At 46.5% G+C, this 26,288-nt stretch overlaps 1 protein-coding gene and 1 non-coding gene across 6 annotated transcripts in view; one reads left to right on the top strand and one right to left on the bottom strand.

Annotated features, from left to right (window-relative positions):
• SRPK2 (SRSF protein kinase 2) overlaps positions 1-26,288 on the top strand; it is a 150,819-nt gene that overhangs the window by 36,128 nt on the left and 88,403 nt on the right. The window contains exon 2 of one of the 5 annotated variants that reach the window (XM_029077502.2): positions 22,274-22,337. The exons of 3 other annotated variants lie outside the window; for them this stretch is intronic. In XM_029077502.2, the coding sequence (XP_028933335.1) occupies positions 22,300-22,337 (38 nt within the window). In that variant the 5' untranslated portion in view covers positions 22,274-22,299. Of the gene's footprint in view, positions 1-22,273; positions 22,338-22,926; positions 22,959-26,288 lie in introns of those variants that run through there. One more of the 5 variants, XM_029077501.2, reaches the window with a different exon arrangement.
• LOC114816348 lies at positions 859-991 on the bottom strand. The gene has a single exon (XR_003764111.1). It is a non-coding gene; the product is annotated as a small nucleolar RNA SNORA7 (small nucleolar RNA).

Below are 26,288 nucleotides of genomic sequence, written 5' to 3' on the forward strand. Positions count from 1 at the left end.
GCTTGTAAGCTCCCTGTGAGCCGGGATTGGGTCTAATAATGATAATCACAACGATTAACCTATTAAGCAGTCACTCTGTGGCAAGCGCTATTCTAAATGCTGGGATAGATACAAGTTATTCAGCTTGGTCACAGTCCCTGCCCCAACCGGGGCTCACAGTTTTTACTTAAAAAGAGGGAGTAGAAGGCACAGAGGAAGTGAAGTGACTTGGCTAAGGTCACACAGCAGACACATGGCAGAGCCAGGATTAGAACCCAGCTCCTCTGCCTCCCAAGCCCATGCTCTTGCCACTAGACCATGCTGCTTTCTTAACTACCAATCGGTTGTATTGTACTCTCCCAAGCCCTTAATCCAGTGCTCTTTCGTACTCAATAAAGACCATTGATTTATTGATTGATCGAATGAAGTGGTCAACAGTTCCTTAAACCCCACCTCATTCTCAGTGGAATCAGATTCAGTACATTCTCTGGCTCCCAAAGGTGACTTCTGGCCAATATGAGGAAGGCAGCAAGTCCAAATGTCCTGCTCTGTCGAGGGCAGGGAACCTGCCAACTCTTTGTATTGTGCTCTCCCAAGCGCTTAATACAGTGCTCTGCACCTGGTAACTGCTCAGTAAATATGAATGATTGATTTCTTGTCTTATGCCGCCGAGCTGTTTCCGACCCAGAGTGACACCACGGACACACCTCTCCCACAACGCCCCACTCTCCATCTACAATCGTTCTGGTAGTGAATCCATAGAGTTTTCTTGGTAAAAATAAGACGGTGGTTTACCATCGCTTCCTTCCTCACAGTAAACTCGAGAGTCCGCCCTCGACTCTCTCCCATGCCGCTGCTGCCCAGCTTGAGTGAGTTTTGACTTGTGGCAGATTGCCTTCCACTCGCTAGCCACTGCCCAAGCTAGGAATGGAATGGGTAGGCCTCTGCTTGACTCACCCTCTCATAGACTGGTGGAGTACTGGAAACTCTCCAGGTGCGAACCTTAGAGGGGTTGATTGATTCAGGTGAAGAAATATCCCGTTGTCCCAAGAGTGGGAAGGGTCCACCTTTCTTTTTGGCCCGAGATCGCAGAAGCAGGCTGTTTACTGCAAGCCAGCCTCCCAGATAAATGTTTCCAGGATATTTAAAGCTGCAGCCTTGAGTGGTTTAAATGTGGCCCTTAATAGTAGGGGTCCATATGATGTGTGCCTTATCGTTCCTGTTCCTAGAATTCCTGCCTCAGTTTGAAATCCCAAAGCCCTTTCCAAACTCTCCCTGGTGCCGCGGAATCTCTCCTCTGAAGGTGATGGGCGAGTCTCTTTGGGGGCCGAATCCAATGTCTGAATGACACATCTGCCTGTCAGAGCCAGTGTGTTTACTCGGTTTCCTCCCTTCCCGTGATCAACAGGGTGTGACTTGCAGCCCTGGGGGCGGGGGGGATTTTAGGGGGCAGAGGGCGGGGAGTCTCAGGTGCTGCTGCCACCTCTCAAATGGGGAAAAAAGGGGTGGCCTCTCCGAAGATTTGGAAGGAATTCATTTGCTCCACCCCTTCCCGAGGCAGGCTGGGAATGGCTCAGTTCTTCTTCTCCTGGTGGGTGAGGTGAGGCTGGCAACAAGTTATTTCAGGACGCGCACACGAATTTGCCATGAGTCATTCCCCTTGGCCTTTGCCGGTCTGGCCTAGGAGAAGGAACAATAACATTGCAAACACGCCTCAGATTTGTACCTGAAAGACTCCAGTTCTCCGACCCGTGAGTCGGAAGAGCCCAGTGGAGTTAGATATTTAACAGTTTGGAGCGGAGAGATCGAAGTCAGTTAAAAGTGAATCCCTTAAGCACTTTGATGTTCACTCCTCCCCCAACCCCACAGAATTTCTGTACATGTCCATTTGTATTTTAATGTCTGCTTCCCTCTCTATACTGTCGGCTCCTTGTGGGAAGGGATCGTCTATCCCTACTCTGTTGAATTATACTCTCCCATGTGCTTAGCACAGTGTTCCACACACTGCAAGTGCTCAATAAATACTATGGATTGATTGAAGTCAGGATAAGTTCCTGTTATATCATGGCATAGTGGATAGAGCACGGGCCTGGGAGTCAAAAGGTCATGGGTTCTAATCCAGGTTCCTCCATGGTGTATGTTGGGTGACCTTGGATGAGTCACTTAACTTCTCTGTGCCTCACTTCCCTCATCTGTAAAATGGGGACTAAGACGTTGAGCCCTATGTGGATCAGGGACTGGATCCCACCCAATTATCTTGTATCTACCCCAGCGCTTAGAACAGTGCCTGACACATAGTTAGCGCCCAACATCCAGTTGTTCCCTCTGAGCTGTTTTCATTTCTCAGCCTGTTTCCCAACCACCATGTTTACATGAACAAGAGTAACTCCGGTAACTAGAATCCCTAGTAATGGTAGAATACCAAGAGATGGGCCTCCATTTTGTCCGGCTAAGCCGCCATTTGCTCAAAGTGGGCACATCACGTCTCCTCCTCTCTCCCTTGTTTCATTTTATCTGCCTTGTCAGGAAACTTGTTTTGTCAAGGCTTTAGATGCGAAGAAGCCAGGTCAGGAATTCTAACTTGCTTATCAGTAGTGTTTGCCCACCAGATCCTTATAATAAAGGGAACTAGGCAGGGCCAAATAACGACCCCAACTAGAATTTACCGCTGTTCGCATTAAGGTATTGAGTAATCTGTGCTCTTGGATTGTGTGTGAAGCTCGGATGCTGTACCAGCTGTATAAAAAGAAACTGTGTTGCATGAAGTTGCGCTGGCCTTGGCTAGTAGTAGAAACTCACCCATCAAACCACCACTCCCTACTAGTGCTAGAACAAGGGCTAGTAGTAATAAGCTTGTCTCTGTCTCCCTTTTGAACCCAATGCAGAGAGCGTGAAGTTTCCTTCCACGTGGGCAAGGAACACGTCTGCTAATTCTTAAATCGTACCCTCCCTAGCGCTTAGTACAGTGATCAGCACATAGTAAGTGCCAGTAAATCCATTCCTTGCAAAGCATGTACTATGCTCTTAAATACCACTGATTGAATGATTGTGTGTGTGTGTGTGTTTGTCAGGTCTTTGGCCCCAGCACATTATATGATAACCCTGGAGAAGTGAAGTGAGATGACTTTTTTTTTAAATGGTATTTGTTAATCACTTACTACATGCCATGCACTGTTGTCTGGGCATGGACAGTCATGATTTCCTCCTTCAGAACCCAATCCTCACAGACTTAACCTTCTCCGATTGTCTTCTTTTCTCTGGCTCCCTCTCCCTTCTGCGTCCTTCGGATATTTAATATTCGCCCTCCCTCAACGCCACAGCACTTATGTACATATCTCTAAATTCTATATTATAAAAAATGCATTTATGTTAATGTCTCTCTCCCCCTCTAAACTGTAAGCTTGTTGTGGGCAGGGAATGTGTCTGCCAACTCTGTTGTACTCTCCCACGTGCATTGCACAGTGCTCTGCACACAGTAAGCATGCAAAACCCATTGATGATGATGATGATGATGAATTGAGCCGTATGAATCAGGGCTGGAGGAGAGAAATGGTGGTGGTGACTTTAACCAATATTCTTGCCTCTCTGAAATTCGAGGGCTGCAGGTATTACGTGACCTTCCTAACAGTCGATTCCATCACTGCATATTTTATTTAGCAACAAGTAACAGGGCTTTAGGTGACAGCCTCTGTATTTGAGTTTCTGCTACTTTGTGTCCTGTTTCTGCATTGTTGCATTGTACTTTCCCAAGCACTTAGTCCAGTGCTCTGCAAACAATAAACACTCAAATAATGGTGGTATTTTGTAAGCACTTACCGTGAGAAGAATTCTATCTCTGGGATAGATTCAATCTGAGATGGCGGAAGAACAAGAGTTTGATCCTCATTTTACAGATGAGGCAACTGAGGCCTAGAGAAGTTAAGTGACTTGCTCAAGATCACACAGCAGACAAGTGGCAGAGCCCGGTGGAGAACCCAGGTTCTTCTGACTCCCAGGTCCCTGCTCTTTCCACTAGGCAACCCTGCTTCTCAATCAAAAAATTACCACCGATAGACTGAATGATTTCTGTCTCTCTGTAAAATGGAGCTGGGCAAGGAGAGGTTTGAAGAGCCCATTATCCAAGCAGTCGATTGTTTCAGGCTTTGATTCCTTTCTCGAAGCCGGGCATCGTCCTCAGGAGCCCAGACCCTCTCTTCTCCCCACCTTCCTCCCATCTGTCTCTCCTTTCCATCTTCTCATCTTATGCCTCTGAATTTGGTACCAACTTCCAGTGAAGAATAGATCAAACCCACCTTTCTACCTTGAGGAGTCACAGCTCTGTTGTACACGTGTCAACTGAGGGGATTAATATTCATACTCTGCATTTCGTACTGACTGCAATTATTGCCAGAGAAGCAGTGTGGCCTAGTTTTAGAGCACAGGCTTGTAAGTCAGAAGGACCTGGGTTCTAATCCCAGCTCCACCACTTGTCTGATGTGGGACCTTGGGCTAGTCACTTTACTCCTCTGGGCCTTACTTACTTCATCTTTAAAGTGGGGGTGAAGACTGTGAACCCTGTGTGGGACAGGGACTGTGTCCAATCCAATTACTACCCCGGCACTTAGTACCGTGCCTGGCACATAGTAAGCATTTAAATCCTGTTATCATTATTATTATTATTATTATGTCACCGCAGTGCTCAGCACTGCATCTCCCTCCTCTCAGCCATATTTGTTGTGGTTTAAATGTTTCTTCACTCCTCATGTCTGTTTCCAGGCCCTTTTCCCCACTCATACTCTTGGATTGTTGAGCCCCCTGAGAGAAACGGCCATTGTCTTCCAGCGCTCAATACAGGGTTTGGCACATAGTAAGCGTTTAGCACAGGGCTCTGCTCATAGTAAGCACTTAATAAATACTATTACTACTATTCTCTGTGCTTACCATCTTTTCAAAGCCTTTAAAATAAAGCAACAATGGAAGCTACAGCCACATCTGTCAATCTGCAAAGGAAACTGGCCCTGAGAAAGGTTTCATTTATTTGGGGCACTCTTGGGAGAGTATTTGGGAAAGTGTTCATCTCCTGGAAGTATTTTTCAAGCCCCATCTCCAGCGATCCGGCCCTGTACCGGGCACTTTCAAAACTGTATTTACTTAGCTGTCCCACTTGGTTGTATCATTTTTGTAACATGAAAACCATGGTGCAGGCAAGTCCCAGGAGAATGAAGTCGAGCCAGAAAGGGAGGAGAAAAGGAGAGGAGGAGGGAGGTAAGAACTCTTGAGACTTCTAGTTCACTCTCTCAAGTGCTGCATACCATAGACATTCACGAATTAACTCGCCCCCAACTCTTCCCTGCTGTGATGTCGCTTTCTCATCCCTAAGCCCTCCCTCCCTCCTCTATTCAGAGCCAGTCTTAATGAATAAGCTCCTCTTCCCCACCTCTCTTGTACTGTCACATTCTCATCTTTTTGCTTCTCCTTCTTCTCCAGAGCCTGTAATTATCAGTGTTTACAATGATAAGGTATTGAGAAAAAAATTTTTATTTCCTCCTCAAAAGTCGGGGTGGGGTAATTATGTTGTGGAGGCAATTATGTAAATATGGCATTCCCAAGCAATGAAGTGGTACTGGGGCCAGAGGCAGTGGTTAGGGTTAAAATGCATTAACACAGACTATAATGTTAGTTTGAAGGAAAACTTTCTGGTCGTCTTAAACCCAGTTGTTTTTGCAGGCTTCTATCAGCTGCCAGTCACCATTTGGAGCGACACTGTTCACGTTTCTAGGTTTTGAAAGCTCAGACTTGCTAGGAAAGGCAGGCTAGAAAGAAGGGGCAAGATGTCCTTCTGTAGGTTTGCAGTGTGAAACGTTGCTTAGTCTGCCTGTTGTCCCTAAATTAGAGATGCCTCTCCTATATTGGAGGCTTTCCACACCTGCCCGACCCACAGCTTCCTCATTTGGCCTCGTTGTGGCCACAGCCTTTCTGGGCTGGCTAACGGTCAGAGGGCAGCAAGCAGCTATCAGGTCAGCGGGGTGTCATCCGGCCTGCATTCAAAGCCGCCGCTGTCGAGGAACGTCACTTCGAGATCCCCAAGCTAAGCCTTCGCTGTTGGTTCATAGATGTGGGGTCAGAGAGCCACTTGGCTCCTAAGGCCACTGGATTTCTTCCTTTTAATCACCTCTCCCTCAGCTCCTACAGCGCTCAAGTACATATCGGTAAAGTATTTATATTAATGTCCATCTCCCCCTCTAGACTGTAAGCTCGTTGTGGGCAGGGGGCATGTGCCTGTTAGAGGGTTATATTGTACTCTCCCGAGTGCTTAGTGCACAGTAAATGCTTAACTAATATGATTGGTTGGAAGTATAGACAAGTGTCAGACAAGACCCCTGTCCTGGGAGAGCAACTGACCTTCTAAGTGTGGAGATACTGACACACAAAGCTGAAGCCCAGCAGATACATTCTTCGAGAGAGCAGATGCCCTCTGCCAACTCTAGGTGGCATTCAGTCAATCACTGGTATTTATTGAGCACTTATGGCAAACGGAGCACTGTACTGAGCACATTATGGTAGAGCAAGTAGTTGGGTTAGAAGGTTTTCTGAAGGAGGTGCTTTAGTAAGCGAAGGATTTAGTTTGGCAAAGCGGTGTGGAGGAGGCATTGCCGGGGAATGGAATGGGAGTTGTTTTGCTCGTAATTACTAACATTTATTTAAGCCATATAATTTGTAAAGCACTGTAGTAAATGCTGGCGAGACTACCTGAAACTCAGTTGTGATCCAATTCCTGACCCTCCTTGGGAGGAAAGCCACATGGAACGGTAAGGATCTAATCCAACAATTCAAATAGAATTCCATCAATGAGAAAAACCCAATAACAAGAAATACCCATAGTATATTAAGTATGAGTTACTCATCCTTATCATAATAATTGCGGTGTTTAAATGCTTATTATGTACCAAGCACTGGGCTGTAGGTATAAGATAGGTCAAACACAGGCCCTCTCTCACATGGGCCTCACAGTCTGTGGGGTAGGGAGGTATTGAAAACCCATTTTACAGATGAGGAAACCGAGGCCCAGAGAAGTTTAGCGGCTTGCTCAAGGTTCCCCAGCAGGCAAGGGGCCGAACCGAGATTAGAACCCAGGACCTCTGACTCTCAAGCCTGTCCTCTTTCTACTAGGCCATGCTGCTTCTCTAGTCAGAGCTTGGGTGGAGCAGTCAAGCAGCCCCTGGAGAGAGGAGCCACCACAGCCTTCCCAGAAGCCTAATGGTGACTACTTCTTGTCCTGTGTCCTCAGGGGGTGGGGCCTGGGCTGGATGAGGAAGGGCCCCATCCCTTTAGCCTCCCCTCTGCCCTCCCTCGGAGCCTGCAGCCCCAGAAGCCCCAGTAGCCCCAGTAAAGGTGAGAAGATGGAAGAAATTAAGTTTCAGGCACTTAATGTGCATTGTCTGAAATGGCAAAGCAGGAGCTGGTGTGATTTCTTCTCAGTCTGCCGGAACAGAATCGCTTTGGTGTCCTCGGTACCTCCAAATCTTGGTCTTCTCCAGTCCCCGTCTCCTTCCAAGCTCTTTGCTACCTTCCTCCGCTGGTCATTCATTCGTTCACTCGTATTTACTGAGTGCTTACTGGCTGTAGAGCACTGTACCAAACCTTTGGGAAAATACACCAACAAACAGTGACATTCTCTACACACTCATTCATTCATTCATTCAATAGTATTTATTGAGCGCTTACTATGTGCAGAGCACTGTACTAAGCGCTTGGGATGAACAAGTCGTCAACAGATAGAGACAGTCCCTGCCGTTTGACGGGCTTACGGTCTAATCGGGGAGATGGACAGACGAGAACAATGGCAATAAATAGAGTCAAGGGGAAGAACATCTCGTAAAAACAATGGCAACTAAATAGAATCAAGGCGATGTACAATTCATTAACAAAATAAATAGGGTAATGGAAATATATACAGTTGAGCGGACGAGTACAGTGCTGTGGGGATGGGAAGGAAGAGGTGGAGGAACAGAGGGAAAAGGGGAAAAAGAGGGTTTAGCTGCGGAGAGGTAAAGGGGGGTGGCAGAGGGAGTAGAGGGAGAAGAGGAGCTCAGTCTGGGAAGGCCTCTTGGAGGAGGTGAGTTTTAAGTAGGGTTTTGAAGAGGGGAAGAGAATCAGTTTGGCGGAGGTGAGGAGGGAGGGCGTTCCGGGACCGCGGGAGGACGTGGCCCAGGGGTCGACGGCGGGACAGGCGAGACCGAGGGACGGTGAGGAGGTGGGCGGCAGAGGAGCGGAGCGTGCGGGGTGGGTGGTAGAAAGAGAGAAGGGAGGAGAGGTAGGAAGGGGCAAGGTGATGTAGGGCCTCGAAACCTAGAGTGAGGAGTTTTTGTTTGGAGTGGAGGTCGATAGGCAACCACTGGAGTTGTTTAAGAAGGGGAGTGACATGCCCAGATCGTTTCTGCAGGAAGATGAGCCGGGCAGCGGAGTGAAGAATAGACCGGAGCGGGGCGAGAGAGGAGGAAGGGAGTTCAGAGAGAAGGCTGACACAGTAGTCTAGCCGGGATATAACGAGAGCCCGTAGCAGTAAGGTAGCCGTTCGGGTGGAGAGGAAAGGGCGGATCTTGGCGATATTGTATAGGTGAAACCGGCAGGTCTTGGTAACGGTTAGGATGTGTGGGGTGAACGAGAGAGACGAGTCAAGGATGACACCGAGATACACATGACGAGCTCACGTTATAGAGTGGGCACCTCTAATCAAAGGCGTCCTTAAAAGTGAAAAAGGAATGGCCTAGTGAAAAAAGCATAGGCCTGGCAGTCAAAGGACCTGGGCTTCACCACTTGTCTGCTGTGTGACCTTGGGGAAGTCACTTCACTTCTTTGGGCCTCAGGTGCCTCATCTGTAAAATGGGGATTAAGATTTGATTTGTGCATCAGTCTCCTTACTATTCTCCCTGCTTGCTGGCTCCCCACTTCAGTCATTACTTCACTCTGCTGCCTGATCATTTTTCTACAGAACCTTTCAGTTGCACCGTACTTAGAGAGCGGTGTGGGTGAGCAATGCCAAGGCTGTGAGTTCTTGCCTCACTTGAAGCACATCTCCATTAGACGAGCAGCATGGCCGAGAGGCAAAAGCATGGACTTGGGAATCAGAGGTCGTGGGTTCTAATCCTTACTCCGCCACTTGTCAGCTCTGTGACCTTGGGCAAGTCACTTAGCTTCTCTGTGCCTCAGTTTCCTCATCTGTAAAATGGAGAGTGAGACTCTGAGTCCCACGTGGGACAGTCTGATGATCTTGTATTTACCCGAGGTGCTTAGAACAACGCTTGGCAAATAGTAAGCACTTAAATACCATCATTATTATTAGTGTGTTTCCCCACTCCTCAAGAACCTCCAGTGGTTTCCCATTCACCTCCACATCAAACAGAAACTCCTTACCATTGGCTTTAAAGTCCTCAATCACCTTGCCTCTTCCTGCCTTAACTCCTGGATTTCCTACTATAATCCAGCCCTCCCACCTCACTCTTGGAGTGGAAGAGACTTTACAGGACATTGGTCAGGGGAGCCCACTTCTGCACTCCCTTTCCCTTCCACTTCTCCGCCTGACTTGGCTTCTCTTCCCCGCTCTGCCTCTGGCCCCTCCCTGGTCACCCCTCAGTAGAGCATTGGGTCTTGCCCTGGCCTGGAAAGTTCTTCAAAGTCAACCCTATAGGGTGACCTATAGGTTTAATAGGGTGTCTCTTGTTCTGCTGTACTCTCCCAAGCGTTCAGTACAGTGCTGTACACACAGTAAGCACTCGATAAATTCGATGGAATGAATAGATGAACGAACCCTGTTGTTTCATTCGTGTAGGGGAAGACAATATGATTAATTCAATAGAAAATGAGACCCCACCCATTCCCCTGCCTTTTGGCAAGATCGAGAACCAGCTCTTCCCCTTTGAGATCCTGGTAATTGCTGCGACTCTGGGGACACACGGAGAGTATGTTAGATTCACCCTGCTCCATCTCTTTGAGGCCGGGGGTAGGGTCGGCTTTCAACCAATCCAGGCGCCTTGTGGTCATGTAGCAGATGTGCGTCGACTGCTGATTGTTTTCTTTGCCTGTCAAGACTGGTTCCAGGGATTAAACCCTCTCTTCCCCGGGCTCCCTCTCCTTCCCTGTGGTCTCTGGCCATGGATTCATTCATTTGTTTTTATTTATTGGGCGCTTACTGTGTGCAGAGCACTGTACTAAGTGCTGGGGAAAGCACAACACAACAATAAACGGTGACATTCCCTGCCCACAACAAGCTCACAGTCTATTGTGGGGAAGACGGACAGCAATACAAATAAGTAAAATTACAGATATGTACATAAGTGCTTTGGGCTGGGAGGCGAGTAGAGCAAAGGACATTTGATATTTGCCCCACCCACAGCACTTACCTACATACCTATAAATTATACATCATAAATTTGTAGTAATTTCTGTCTTCCCCTTCTAGACAATAAGCTTGTGGGCAGGATTGTTGGATTGTACTCTTCCCAAGCACTCAGTATAGTGCTCTGTACATGGTAAGCGCTCAATGAATACCCATGACGATGATGAGCCAGGCACCCTGTGGTCATTCAGCAAATACTTCAATCAGTCAACCCATAGGTTGTATTTATTGAGCGCTCACTGTGTCGAGCACGGTACTAAGCGCTTGAGAGGGGGAACTATAGCAGAGCTGGAAGACATATTCTGTGCCACCAACGAGTTTACAATCTAGAGGGGAGCTCAAGCATTCCAACTCCCCCATGTTTCCCCTTTCCCTCCTTTCACCACTGCTAGACTTAACCAGGTGAGTTGGTCAAGGAGGATTTCTGCTCCACCCTAGTAAGTCCCAAGACCAGAAGTTGAAATTGGAGAATTGAATTGAAGCCTCTCCAGGTCTGGATAGCAACCCTTTTGGCAGCTTCTTGTGGATTGCTAATTATTTACTTTGCCTGTCAAGGCTGGTGTCTCTATGGTATGGCATACCACACATGCACAAAAAAGAAATTGCTGTGGAAACTCAGTTCCGTCACATCCGCCGCTGAAGTCTGAGGCATAGAAACATTTCGGTACCCCCCCCCCAAACAAGCATGACACAAAACTAGGTAGGTCTTTTAAAGTAGAAAACAGGAAATGAAATCTTCAGAAACTCGGCTGAACTTGCGAAGCTGTTGAAGGAATTTTCGGGAACGGGGTCACTTTTGTGAAATTGGCCACCAAATGCTGAAATGCTTTCAAGTCTGAAGCTTTGGCGGCTTCCAGGGTTTTAAGGATGTTGTTTAATGAACACTTGTAAAAGGCTTGGCAAAATGGCTCTGCCCCGTAAGGTCCTTATGGGTACGGAATGTGTCTGCTATTTCTGTTGTATTGTACTTGTTGTATTGTATAGGGGAAGCAACGTGGCTCAGTGGAAAGAGCCTGGGCTTTGGAATCAGAGGTCATGAGTTCGACTCCCGGCTCTGCTACTTGTCAGCAGTGTGACTGTGGGCAAGTCACTTCACTTCTCTGTGTCTGTTACCTCATCTGTAAAATGGGGATTAACTGTGAGCCTCACGTGGGACAACCTGACTACTCTGTATCTACCCCAGCACTTAGAACAGTGCTCTGCACATAGTAAGCACTTAACAAATACCAACATTATTATTATTATTACCCAAGCGCGTAGTACAGTGCTCTGCACATAAAGCACTCAGAAAGTACCAATGATTGATTGATTGTTGGCAGAGACGCCTTTCCTGGTGACCAGTTCACATTTCTTCCTTGGTCAGAAGAAATAACAGAATCGGTCCCTCTAGACTGTAAATTTACTGTGGGCAGGGAGCATGTCTACCTACTCTGTTATATTCTACTTTCCCAAGCACTTAGTAAAGTGCTCTGCACATAGTAAGCACTCAGTAAATATGATTGATTTTGAGCTTTATGGTCAAAGCTCAGTCTTGGTTCCCTTTCTCATGCTGCCCAGTCCCTTGACCCTTTCCGGTTCATTCCCCGTTTCCTCCATCCGGTTTTTCCCTCTCTTTTCTCTCTGCTTTGTGGGGAGAGGTCTCTTGGCCTGTGCTTATTTCTGCAGGGTTTCTGGCCCAGATTTTCTCTCTGCTCCAGTAAAGGTTGAACGCCGTCGAAATTTTAGGAATCACTCTGTGTTTCCAATGAGATGGGAGCTAATGAGCAGGTCTGGAGGGCAGTGGTAAATATAAGGAAGAATAATTTTAAAAATTCTATTAGGGCATCTTCTGACTCGGGCCTTGATTAAGATGTGCTATTTTTGGAAGGCGTTTTTTTTTTTTTTCCAATCGAAACACCTGAGGCACTTATCAATCTTTAGCTTCTTCCTCCTGGATAGAGTAACGGCAAAGAGTCCCGGTCAGAATCCAATGGTGGTAAATCAAGGTGCCTCCTTGGATATTTTTAGCAGTATAATTCTCTCCCCTGTAAGTGGGATAGTCAACAGAGTGTTTCCCCCATTTGGAGGTTGAGACTTGGTTATTTTTTTGGCTGCCAATGTCAGCCCTCATTCTTCTGGTTGTGCTTGGACAGTTTTAGATGGTGGAGGTTCAGTAAATGAGGGCCAAATAATAATGGAATTAGAAGCTCAGACAGAAATGTAATTTTTAAAGTAAATCTTCCAATTTTTCATTTCCCAGAAATTTCTCTCTTGGACCCAATGGTATCACAAGAATCAGAGCTTTCTTATTTTGCAAGTTTCCCCGGTACCTGACCCTTGCTCAAACCGACAATTGTATTTGAAGGTGAAAATTGGCTTAGCTTGGTATAAATGGTGTGTACGGATCCAAGTGCGTAAGTTGCGCGGAGGGAGAGAGGGGAAAATGAGGGCTTAGTCAGGGAAGCCCTCTTGGGGAAGTTGGGATTGTAAGAAGGCTTGGAAGGTGGGGATACCCTAAGCTTGTTGTGGGCAGGGAATGTGTTAGATTGTGCGTCATACTCTCCCAAGCGCTTTGTACAGTGCTCTGCACACGGTAAGTGCTTAATAAATATGATTAATTGATCACCGGGTGACTAGAGAGACTAAAAAGACATATTTTAGACTTTGAGGGCAGGAAGGGATTCATTTCAGAGAGCTGGTGAAAGAAGAAATGGCACAGACCAATCTTTTGGCTGTGTGGGGAACATTGAACCGAATCAGGTAGCATCCTTCAGCGGTGAGGAGTAGAATAGCATTGCAGAGGAGTCAGAAACCGGGATGCAGGAATGGGGAGGAAGAATTAGGAAATCATTCTCATTTGGCATATCTGGTGTTCTTGTCTCTGGGTCTCTCCCCAATTATGAGACTTCTCCCTAGATGGTAATGCGCTCTCTCTCTCTCTCTCTCTCTCTCTCTCTCTCATTCAGTGTATTTATTGGGCGCTTACTGTGGGAAAAGCACTGTAATAAGCCCTTGGGAGAGTACAGTATAACACTAAACTGATACATTCCCTACCCACAACGAGCTCACATACCATTCATTGATTGTCGTGAGATGCATGATTCACTCTACTGTTGTTATCTCGGGGAGCAGGTTTACAGGGAGAGACAGACATTAAAATAAACTGTGGAGAGGTACACAAGTGCTGTGAGGCTCAGATTGGAGTGAATATCAAGTGTTTTAAAACGTACCGATCAAAGTACACAGGCGCTGGCAGAAAGGAAGGAAGGGATTGGGGAAATGAAAGCGTAGTCAGGGAAGGCCTCTTGGAGGAGATGTGACCTTAATAAGCCTTTGAAGGTATGGAGAGTGGTGCTCTGTCATACAAAGGGGAAGGCAGTTTCAGACCAGAGGGAGGAGGTGAGAAGCAGTGTTGTCTAGTGGATAGAGCACGGGCCTGGGAGTCAGAAGGACCTGGGTTCTAATCCCTGATCTGCCACATGTTCTGGGTGACCTTGAGCAAGTCACTTCACTTTTCTGGGCCTCAGTTCCCTCATTGGTAAAATGGAGATTGAGACTGTGAGCCCCATGCGGAACAGGGACTGTGTCCAACCTGATTGACTTGAATCTACCCCAGTGCTTAGGACAGAACTTGGTACATAGTAAGCGCTTAAGTACCATAATAATAATAATTGGCATTATTATTATTATGTGGGTGAGGGGTCGGTGGCGAGATGGACAAGATCGAGGAACAGTGAGTAGGTTGGCAGTAGAGGAGCGAAGTCCAGCATTAAGCTTTTCGTTCTCCAATATTTCTGCTTTTCCCTTGTGCTGCCATTATTCCCACCCCCTTGGCCAAACTCTTCTACCCTGATTAGTTGCGTCCCCTCTTCCCTCCGGTGGAGGAGAGGCCGAGAAGCCAGAGTGGCACATCTCTGCTGAAACCAGGTCTGGGGCTCCACCTGCTCCGTGGCTCTGCTCCTCATCACCCCCGGCCTCCCTGGAGACATGGAACCCAGGAAAATCAAGACTAAAACATCCAAAGAGGCCAGGGGCCCTTGTGCCGGAGAGACGATTTTTAGCCTCGTGGATGAGGGGAATATAGGCTTTGTTCTCATTTGTTCTAGTTCTGGGCTGTGAGGACCGAGCCAAACTGATGTTTTGAAGTGAGAACTTGAGGGTTTGCAGCGGGGAGAAGTGATAATTGGCCGAGCCCCCATGGGGTAGCGCCAAGATTGAGGCGCGGGGTGGAGAGGGGCGCGTCGACACGCCCCAGAAATAGCTTGGGGCCGGGTCTCTCAGCGGGGCTCGAAAATCGAGTCTGGGATTTGTCGTGAGCCGCTTTTACCAAATTTCCACCCGTCAAATTCTCCATGCTCTTTTCGGAGAAGCAGCGTGGCCTATGGAAAGAGCACGGGCCTGGGAGTCACAGAGATCTAGGTTCTGATCCCAGCTCTGTCAGTTGCTTGCTGGGTGACCTTGGGCAAGTCACCTCACTCACCTCACTCAGTTTCCTCAACTGTAAATTGGGAATTAGATACCCATATGCCCTCCTGTGAGTCCCACGGGGCCCAGGATTATATCTGACCTAGTTCACTCATACCTACCCCAGCGCTTAAAGCAATGTGACACATTGTCAGCACTTGACAAGTACCATAAAACAACAACAAAAAGATCAAACTCCTCTCCAGAACCCACCTCCAGCCCAAGCGAGAGCACTTGTGCCCAATTGAGGGAGTGTTTGGGGATGCTCTGGCGGGGTCGGACTGGCTGTTCTGCCTTCCAGATTTCCATAGCCAGCCCACTGGGGGTTCACTGTGACTTTCCTGGCAAAGGCCACATCTCAAGGGCATCAAATGCCATTGGTCAACACGAAGCAGGGCAGCGTAGTGGAAAAAGCCCAGGCCTGTGAGTCTAAAGACTCTGACTGTAATCCCGGCTCTGCCACTTGCCTGCTGTGTGACCATGTCCGTTAACTTCCCTGTGCCTCAGTTTCCTCATCTGTAAAATGGGGATTAAATTTTTCTTCTTTTTGTAATGGCATTTAAATGCTCATTATGTGCCAGGCACTGTACTAAACGCCGGGGTAGTGTCAAGCTCATCAGGTTGGACACAGTCAGTGCCGCACGGGAGGCTCACTCTCTTAATCCCCTTTGTCAGATGAGGTAACTGAGGCCCAGAGAAGTGAAGTGTCTTGCCCAAGGTCACACAGCAGACCAGTAGCGGAGCCGGGATTAGAACCCAGGTCTTTCTGACTCCCAGGCCGGTGCTCTATCCACTAGAAAACACTGTTCTCCCTCCATTGCCTGTGAGCTCTGTGTAGGCGGGGACTGTATCTGGCCCGATTGGATTTTATATACCTCAATGCTTAGTGCAGTGATTGACATACACACTTAACTAATACCACAGTTTTATTATTATTATATCTGCTTTGAACCCAAAATCCCAGACTGTGGGTAAACACAGCCTACTTGTCTCCTGGCAACAATTACAGTAAGTCCATTTACTTTTATTAGCATTTTATTAGCATCTGTGTACAATTTAATATTTCCACAAAGTGTGACAATTAGTATATTTTGACAGTTTCAAAAGCGGTGCAAAATGTGTCATGCTCGGGTTATGCAATATAAAAGCTAAATTCTCAAACTTCAACGAATTACAGAATGTAATTTGTGCCCATTAACTAAACCTGAATGTTTTCCAACTGGATTGATTTCTAAAGTGAAAGTAATCTTTGCATTCAGGTGTTGTAAATGTTGTTTATTCAACAGTTGAGTCATTTTTCTTAGATGGTGAGCCCCCAGGAGCCAGGGACCCTGATTCTCACTTTTATATATTTTTTTTCCATTGCTTAGTACAGTGTTATATAACAATATACATAGAAGCAACATGGCATAATAGATAGAGCATGGGCCTGGGAGTCAGAAGGTCGTGGGTTCTAATCCAGACTCCACCACTTGTCTGCTATATGGCCTTGGGTGAGTCACTTCATTGATCTGTGCCTCAGTTCCCTCATCTGTAAAATGGGGACAAGACTGTGAGCCCTTCTTGGGACAGGAACTGTGTCCAACCTGATTTGCTTATATCCAGCTCAGTGCTTAATACAGTGCCTGGCACATAGTAAGCGCTTAACGAATACCACAATTATTATTATAAGGCCACACTCCTTCTCAGGGCATCCTTTGGGAAGAAACACTGGAGAGAGGCACGTTTGGATAGTCCTCAGCTGCATGTTGAGCAGAGTGATATTTATTAAGGGCTTACTATGTGCAGAGCACTGTACTAAGCGCTTAGAAGAATACAATACAGTGGAATTGGCAGACATGACATGTATCTACCCCAGAACTTAGTACGGTGCTTGGCACATAGTAAGCACTTAACAAATAGCATTAAAAAAAATCAAAATCATGAGTGGGCATAATGGTTTTTGGTGCCCCACTACGATCCTTTAATAACTAATTATAAGACTATCTTATTGTGATTGTGATATTCACATTTATACTTCTGGGAAGTTAAGAGTTCCTCATTATACTACTTTATCACTTTAAAGGCATATTTAATGTTATGTTAAATTTTTTGTATCGTGACAATATTATTTTGTGGGGGGAACTGCACTCTAGGGAGGAAGTGTGGGCCTCCTGGAAAAGGCACTGGCTCGTAGTCAGAGACCTGGGTTCTAGTCTAATAATATAAATGGTGGCATTTGCTAAGCACTTACTATGTGTCAAGCACTGTTCTAAGCACTTGGGTAGTTACAAGCTAGTTAGATTGAATACACTCCCTGACCCACATGGGGCTCAGTCTTAAGCTTAATTTTACAAATGAGGGAACTGAGGGCCAGAGAAGTTCAGAGGCTTGCCTAAGGTCACACAGCAGACAAGTGGCGGGAGCTAGGATTAGAACCCAGGTCCTTCCGACTCCCAGACCTGTGCTCTATCCACTAGGCCACGCTGCTGGCCGAGTGACCTGGGACAAGTCACTTAGCATCTCTAGGCCTCACTTTCATCATTTGTAAATTGGGGATATAATACCTGTTCTCTCTCCATGGCCCTGGTGTGGCAGGTAGTGTGCTAAATATGATTACCGTGTGTCTACCCCAGCACCTAGAAAGCAGCTAGTACATACTTCCTTTAGGTTTTATTTATTTAGCACTCTTGCGCCTCGTGTTTTTCATGGAACCAGTCACACTCTTCATTTGAATTTTAATGCTGATATTTCCTAAGGGTATCCTCTCATTTCAAGATAAGCTTCAAAGTTTACCTTGGCTTAAGCACCTACCAATGCTTCCCTTTCCTTCCCGTTGAAGTATTTTGCCTCCTTAAATAGAGTAATTAAAGCCCTTTTGAAGTCAACATTAGATAATGACAGGTCTATTTAGCATAGATTATGGCAGATCTCTCATTTGTTCGCACAAGGTGTCCTTTTGCTCAATGGCAGGTGAAAGATAGCACTTTCAAAATGAAGGACAGCTAGTTAGCCCTCATTAAATTCTATGAAAATAGAAGTTAAGCAATAGAACAAATTAACAAATACCATTAAAAAAAATCACACCAAATGAAGAATAGTTTCGCATTGGAAATGGTATAAAATGCCTCAAAATAGTCCCAAGATTAGGTATATTTTCAATTGATGTTTTTTACGTGGTCATTTGTAAATGCTTAATTTTCAAAGCTATCTTTATTTTGCTCAGCAGAAAAGTTTCCTTTTGCTAATACTGTAGACTCCAGATGTGTTAGAATGTTAATCAAATCTGCCATTAGCTGTGCTAAATTGAAATGGGTTTTATCTATCCTCTGGCAGTCAATCACTATACTTCAGAGGTTGAAGAAAGAAAAGGTAGTTATGGTATTAAATATTTACTGTGTGCTGAGCCCTGCGTTCTACTTAGACTGTCAGCCCCACTTGAGATCTGATTATCTCATATATACCCTGGTGCTTAGTACAGTGCTTGACACGTAGTAAGCACTTAAAGAATACCACAATTATTATTATTATTTTATTAACAACAATAATAAATCCTGGGTAGAGACAGCCTGATCAGACCTGACATGATTATTGAACCACTTGGGATTTACAATCCAATGAGTGGTAATTTAAATTAAAAAATAAGATTTGCAATTTTGTCCCAAAAGGAAGCAGCATAGTTTAGAAGAAAAAGCACAGTACTGGGAGTCAGAGGATCTGGGTTCTGCTGCTGTTCTGCCACTTGTCTTCTGTATGAAATCATGGGCAAGTCACTTAACCTTGCTGTGCCTCAGTTTCCTCATTGTAAAATGAGGATTTTTTTTTAATGCACTTACTATGTGCCAGGCACTGCGGGGTAGATACAAGCTAATCAGGTTGAACACAGTCCCAGTCCCACATGGGGCTTCCAGTCTTAATCCCCATTTTACAGATGAACTAACTGAGGTGCAGTGAAGTTAAGTGACTTGATCAAGGTCACACAGCAGCCAAGTGGCAGAGCCGGGATTAAGACCCAGGTCCTTCTGACTCCCAGGTCTGTGCTCTATCCACTAGGCCACACTGCTTCTCTTCAAGCTGATTAAACCCTAACTCCCTCCTAACTAAACTCTACCTAGACATTGAGCCCCTTGTGGGGCAGGGATTATGTCCCACCTGATTATCTTTCATTTACCCCAGCACTAAATACCTAGAAAGGTACCTAGAAAATGCCTGATACCTAGAAAGCATTTAGCAGATGCCATTAAAAAAAATGAGAGCCCTTAAAGAGTTATATCAGCATTAAAATTCAATAGTAACATTGTGAAAGAGCGCTTAAAGAAGAGTGTTAATGACAGAGGAGGGCTGAATTTATATAGGCCCACGGCAATACTCCAAAGTCTTTGATTATTGATTGGTACATATTTTCTTGGCAGTTTGATTGTGTAACTGTTGTTTTTGTCATTAAAAAAAACTTGCTTTAGATCTACGTAAGTCTTAAGAACAGATGTGTGGTTCATCTTATATTATTTCTTGTGGGAATCCGCATGTCATCAGTACTCTGTGATTTAACATGGTTTTCATAGAACCAATAACTGGAGTGTAGTACAGTGCTCTGCACACAGTGAGTGTTTGATAAATGTAATTGTTTAGTAGAAGTTCCATATGTTTCATAGCTTTTAGAACTCCCGTTCGAATAGCCGGGTCATTCCTGTTCACCTCTGTAATGTGAAATTTGGCCATTGATTTGTATTCCTTCTCTCTACCTCTCCCTTGCACATCCTGACTGCACCTTACCTCTTGTCTTGAGCTCTAGAATATTCTCTTGCAGAGGCCACAAAGGATCTGTCTCGCTGAGGCAGTTTTAGTGCCCAGCAGAGAGATTGGAGATGGCTGCTGTTTTTGTATGAAGAGTGTCTTCGGTGATTCTGTGGTTCATTCATTGCTGTATTTATTGAGCATCTTCTGTGTGGAGAGCACTGGTTGACTGTCATGAACAAGTTTAGCATCCCGTGGAAAAAGTTCCAAACCTAAATATCCTTATTGGCCTTAATAAAATAGGCCTCATTATCATCATTATCAATGGTATTTATTGAGCACTTATTGCAAAATACTGTACTAAGCACTTGGGAAAGGACACCAGAGGGTGTTTGTTTAAAAAAGGCATTTAAGTGCTTACTGTGTTCCAGGCACTGTACTAAGCACTAGGATACAAGCCAAACATGTCCATGTCCCACCTAGGGCTCATCGCCTAAATCCCCATTTTATAGATGAGCGACTCCGAGGCACAGAGAAATGAAGTGACTTGCTCAGGGTCATACATCAGGCAAGAGGCTGGGCTGGGATTAGAACCCATCTCCTTCCACTCTCAGGCCTATGCTTATCCAGCTAGCAACAGTTGTTTGGGTCTCGGTTCATCTTGGAAGGGTGGAAGAGCATTTGGCTGAGGTGGCATTGTCAGGTTTTTTGCCTGTGTAGGATTGCAGAGTGCCGAGTGGTTGGCTGAGAGCCTCTCTGATTGACAGTTACTGCCAAGGAGTTGTGCCCACTTTGAGCTGTTTCCCACTCTACCCACCCTCCGCATCCTGCCTTTATGCTGCGTGGCACCTTGGATTTTGCAAGGGCAGAGGTAGAGGTTGGAAGAACCTTAGTAGAGTGGCTGGCACATAGTAATTGCCTAACAAATAGCATTTAAAAAATAAAAAGCCAAAACGCAGCGAGCTGAGAGATTAGCGTCAGGAGGCCTGGGGGCAGGTCAGTGGAAATTTTTGCCAGAAGTATTGGTCCTGTCTGCTAATAATAATAATCACGCTAAACTCCTTTTTGGTGTCACTTATTATATCAGGTAGATCAGGTTGGTGTCAGGACGGAGGAGCAGCGTGGTCTAGTGGATAGAGCATGGGCTTGGATGTCTTAGAATGACCTGTGTTCTAATCCGTGCTCCACCAGTTGTCTGCTGTATTACCTTGGACCAGTCACTTCACTTCTGTGGGCCTCAGCTTCCTCATCTCTAAAATGGGGATTAATACTGTGAGCCATATGTGGGACAGAGATTGGGTCCAACTCTATTATCTTGTATCTTCTTCAGCGCTTAGTACAGTGCTTGACACATAGTAAGCGCTTAACAAAAACCACAATTATTATTATTACTATAATTGTGTTAAGCTCTTCGGTTGTGCAGAGTTGTGCCATGCACTGTGCTAAGCGCTGTGGAAGATCAGGTCGGACTCGGTCCCTGTCCCACACGAGGCTCATAGTCTAAGTGGGAGGGAGAACAGGTATTGAATCTCCCTTTTACAAATGGGGAAACTGAGGTACGGATGAGGGAAGTGACATGCCCAAGGTCCTAGAGCAGCTAAGCGATGGAGCCCGTATTAGACCCCAGGTCCGCTGAGGTTGTGTTGACCATCAACATGAGGTCTGCCTGATGAACAGTCAGGTTAGAACAGAAATTTTCCACTAGCAAATTCCTTTCTAAAATATACTTGGCCAACCGGGCTGTATTTTTAGTTTGTGAACTCTTGGGATTATTTTTCCAATGGAAAAGAAAATCAATTCTACCTTAAACAGTTCTAGGCAGCAGGAAGTTCTTTTTTTAAAAAAAATTTTGCTTTTTAAATTTAGGGACCATCTTTGGATAAAGACATCACAAATTCTTTTTTTTTTAATATAACTTTTCCCCTCCCTTGCCTTTCTCTCCTTCTTACCAAGTTAGACTCAGGAGTACAGATGAATAGAGAGATCGGGTTTTTCCATTTCATTTCCAGATGGCATTACCAGACCTTTCGTAAAAGGACAAGAATAATATCTCTGCCCAACTCCTGGTTTGCAGTTTCCTGACACAGAGAAGTGAGAGCAGTGAAACCGCTGTAAAATAAGAAATCATTTCCCCGGGGCTTTAGGTCACTGCCCCATCCCCATTTTAAAGGCGATCGGAAAACAATCACGCCTTTTTCTTGCTTCATTTTTGAATCTCCCCATCGGTGTAGCAGTCTCATATTTCCTTCTCAAGTGACAAAAGTGCTACACTGAGCCATATTTTTTTTTTTTGGACTCAGGAAATGGAGGCCCTTTAGGGAAGCTGGCGTATGTGTATTTCAAGGGGGGCCTTTTGTTATCTAGCCTCGGCGAGCGTTTTGGTCGCCTGGGCACTGAAGCCAAGGGTTCGCCCTCCGGCATGTAATCCCTCGGCTTGGGAATGCGGGCCAGCTCAACGTGAGGCGAGCAAACACCCGCCTCCCCCGTCTTCCCCTCTTCCACCCCTTCCCCCCGAGCTCGGGAGAAATGGTACTTCCTGCTTTCATCAACAGTCATCCGCACGGTTCAGGCAGCAGGCCTCATGCCGCTAGACCTCTCTCTGCCCCTCACAGCTCTCCCGAACCGCCGTCTCCCCCGACATCCCGCGAACCCGGTGGCCCCGTTCTGCCCAGAAGGGATTAGCGGAGGCCGGTCTCTGGGGCTAAGACTCTGGAAGGCCGAAGGCGGGCGGTTTTGGCGGTGAACATTTTCTGATTTTTCCAGAAATCAAGCAGAAGACTGAGCTGCTGATGTCAGTTAACTCTGAGAAGTCGTCCTCTTCAGAAAGGTACCGCTCTGTCGCTTTCGTGAACAATTAATGGTGTGGTCCTGAGAGGCAGCTGGGAGCCCAGAATACGCGCGCACACACACACACACAAAAACACACAAAACACACACACGCCTGCCTTGTCCAGTGTGCAGAGCTGTGAATGTATTGATCGTATGCTAAGTCCTAGTGCCGTATGGAATCTGCATATCGAGCTCCTCTGCTCTCGGTATTTTTGCAAGGAGTTATCGATTTCGGCGACAGCGGAGCCTTAATCGGCTGCAGCTCGCCAAGGCCGACACAGCAGGCTGCCGGTTTCCGGGGAGCGGGCCCAGTTCTGGCAGGGAAAGAGCACCCCGGTTTCTCGGTAGGATGGCCGGGAAATACGCCGCCGTTTTCTCCCTCCACCTAGAGAGCCGCCCCATGTCTCCCCGCGTTATTTATTCCACCTCGGCGAGGGGCATTACATTCTGGATGCAGTGTTAGACATTCTGTTATGGGGAAAAGGGAGTGTCTCGCAAATAGCCGAGGAATCGCAAAGCCACAGATTAGTCACGTTCTGGGAGAGAGGTAGGACGCTTCTTCAAGTCTGTGCTAGGAAATGGAACAGTCACTGCATGCAGTAATGGTTCATGCCTGCAGGTAAGGACGAAATGACTCAAAAGGTTTTTTAAAGCAGATATCTTCTCTGTTGATCGAATGGTCTGTAGCTTTAAGTAGATATTTCATCCGTATAAGCATTTGGCCACCTTAAAGGAGAAATGAGGGTGCTTTTAGCTCGACACAGAAAGAAGGCCCCGGTGACTAAATGGTAAATAGAGCGATCAGACATGGTCCGTCCGTTGCCGCTGACCAGAAACCGACGTCCTGCAAAGCGCGATCAAGTGGGACCCCCATTCCCATCAAATGGTGTTTTTCTTTAGTTTTCCGTGAACTCGGCCGTGCGTTCTGAATTTTGACATTTTGCATCACGACGGCCGGCCTGGTTTTATTGTCTGTTGACAGCGTTAGTGCAATTATTCATTGCGTGCATGTCCACACTGTACAGAGGTTTGAACACGAAATGCAGTCTGGAAGGGAGGAATAATAAATATACCATCCTGGGAAAGGGCTGGTGGGGTGGGAGGAATCTCCTCCTGTGATCCGTCGTGGTCAAGTGGTCGGTTTTCCAACATAAAGAACATGGATATCGTATGAGGAGAATCTGTTCAAAGCAAACAAGTGTTGCCCGGAAAGCACAGCTTCCAGACACAGCGCTCATTCTCGATGTATTTATTGCTCTGGCCAGGAGAAGCGGGGGGCGGGGGCGGGGGGGTGACTGCAGTCCCCGATAACGTGTTTCTGTAGCTCAGGCGATTAAAAATAACAGCACAAATTAGAGGTGGGGAAAATGGTGGGATTCCTCTGCTCTACCTCCACCTCCCATTTGCATCACCATATTGTCAGGGCAGGTTAAAGCGGAAGGGAGATGGGTTTAAAATGGAGAAATTTTGAAAGGTTTGTTACAGTGGAGCTCGGACTTCCGGTTGGTGACATGTCATTCTGTTTGAACTATGGTGTCTGCTGGGGTGAAAACCACCTCCTAGCCTGGGAATGTTCTGGCAGTAAAATGGTGGTGTGGGGGAGGGGAGAGAGGCGGGGGAGTGGGGAGCGTGATTAAATATGTGGGAGATGGGAGCCAACTGGGCTTCTGTTTCTAGGGGCAGCATTCATGATAGAATGCCAGAAGTTATTCTGTCTTTTTTTGGAGTCACCCTGGATGATAATAACAATGATAATAAAATAATGATAATGGTATTTGTTAAGCGCCTACTCTGTGCCAGGCACTGTGCCAGGCACTGGGGTGGATGCAAGCAAATCGGGTTGGACACAGTCCCTGTCCCATGTGGGGCTCACAGTCTAGATCCTCCATAAAAAATTTCTTGGGTGAACAGTGTAAACAGGTTCAACCCATTAAACACAGGGTGCATTTTATCCCTTCAGCTCAGATCATGAGAAGCAGCGTGGCTTAGTGGATAGAGTATGGGCCTAGAAGTCAGAAGAGGACGTGGGTTCCAATCCCAGCCCCGCCACCTGTCTGCTGTGTGACCTTGGGCGAAACACTTAACTTTTCTGGGCCCGTTACCTCATCTGTAAAATGGGGATTGAGACTGTGAGCCCAACTTGGGACAGGGGCTGTGTCCAACCCAATTTGCTTGTATCCACCCCAGTGACTGACTGGCACAGTGCCTGGCACAGAGTGAGCGCTGAAGAAATACCATTAAAAAAAAAAAGTCAATCTATATGTCTACCAACTCTGTTATATAGCAGTCACCCAAGCACTTAGTACAGTGCTGTCTACACAGTAAACATTCAGTAAGTATGACTGATTCGCCTCAGATGCACCATATGTGTCCAGTAAATACTTTGATAACTGAAAAGTGAATCCTGCTGCCCAGTGGTGATTCCAGGGACCAGGTACAATCACGCGGTCGTGATGAAATTTAGAGGTGAGCTAGCGTGTTTGCACAAGAATTCTGCAAACCATTCTCCAATTAGTAATTTTTTTCCCCTTTTTGCACTGGGTCGTACGCACGTGGCCACCGCACTTGATGTAAACCGTCGCGTTGGGTCAATAACCGGTGAAGACTTCTCTAGTGTGATCGGTTCAGGATGGGAAATGATTTAAGAAGGGAAAATGATCTCCTCCAAACCAAGTGTCGGTTTGGGATCACCACGGCCAAAGCAAACTGTTCTGCCGGCATGAATTTTCCCATAATTAAAAAGAAGGGGAACTTGTCTAGAAGAGGAAATCGAAGGATGGGGCAGTTAGTTGGACCTGTTAAAAAACAAAACAAAAAACCAGCGTAATTCAGCGATATATGGGCTGCACATAGTTCCCTGTGCCCAAAACTTGCTCGATTGTAAGCTCCTTAAGGGTAGGGAGCAGATCTGTCCCCTCCCAAGCACTTAATACAATGCTGTGCACACAGTACACGCTCAGCAAAGACCTCTGATTGACTCACCCAGTTTGGACTCTTGCAAAGAATCAGCAATAAAAACCATTTATATCTGGGGTTCTGGGACCTTCCCTCACTCTCCTCTCTCTCCCTCTTCCCCCTCTCCCCTTAGGTTACTGTGTTTTTGCCCACACCCATCAAAAGCAGCGTGGCCTAGTGGAACGAGCACGGGCCTGGGAGTCAGAGACCCTGGGTTCTAATGCCAGCTATGCCAATTGCTTCCTGTGTGAATTGGGTAGGGCACTTCCCTTCTCTAACCCCCATTTAACAGATGAGGTAACTGAGGCCCGGAGAAGTGAAGCAACTTGCCCAGAGTCACACAGCAGACAAGTGGCAAAGGCAGAGTTAGAATCATTCATTCATTCAGATGTATTTGAGTGCTTACTGTGTACAAAGCACCGTATTAAGTGCTTGGGAGAGTACAGTGCAACAATAAACAGACACATTCCCTGCCCACAACAAGCTTACAGTGTAAAGGGGGAGGTAGACAATATAACTAGAAGCAGCGTGGCTCAGTGGAAAGAGCACGGGCTTTGGAGTCAGGGCTCATGAGTTCGAATCCCAGCTCTGCCACTTGTCGGTGTGTGACTGTGGGCAAGTCACTTAACTTCTCTGTGCCTCAGTTCCCTCATCTGTAAAATGGGGATAAAGACTGTGAGCCCCACGTGGGACAACCTGATTCCCCTATGTCTACCCCAGCACTTAGAACAGTGCTCGGCACATAGTAAGCGCTTAACAAATACCAACTACCTAAATAAATTCCAGCTATGTACACAAGTGTCGTGGGACTGGGAGCCCAGAATAATTCTGGTGTTTAAGCGCTTACTATGTGGCAGGCACTGTTCGAAGCACCAGGGTGGATACAAGCAAATCAGGTTGGACATACCCCCGTCCCACTTGGGGCTCACTATCTTAATCCCCATTCTACAGATGAGGTAACTGAGGCCTAGTGAAGTGATGTGCCCAAGGTCAC

Source organism: Ornithorhynchus anatinus, chromosome 13 (genome assembly GCF_004115215.2).
Source record: "Ornithorhynchus anatinus isolate Pmale09 chromosome 13, mOrnAna1.pri.v4, whole genome shotgun sequence".
Classification (NCBI taxonomy): domain Eukaryota; kingdom Metazoa; phylum Chordata; class Mammalia; order Monotremata; family Ornithorhynchidae; genus Ornithorhynchus; species Ornithorhynchus anatinus.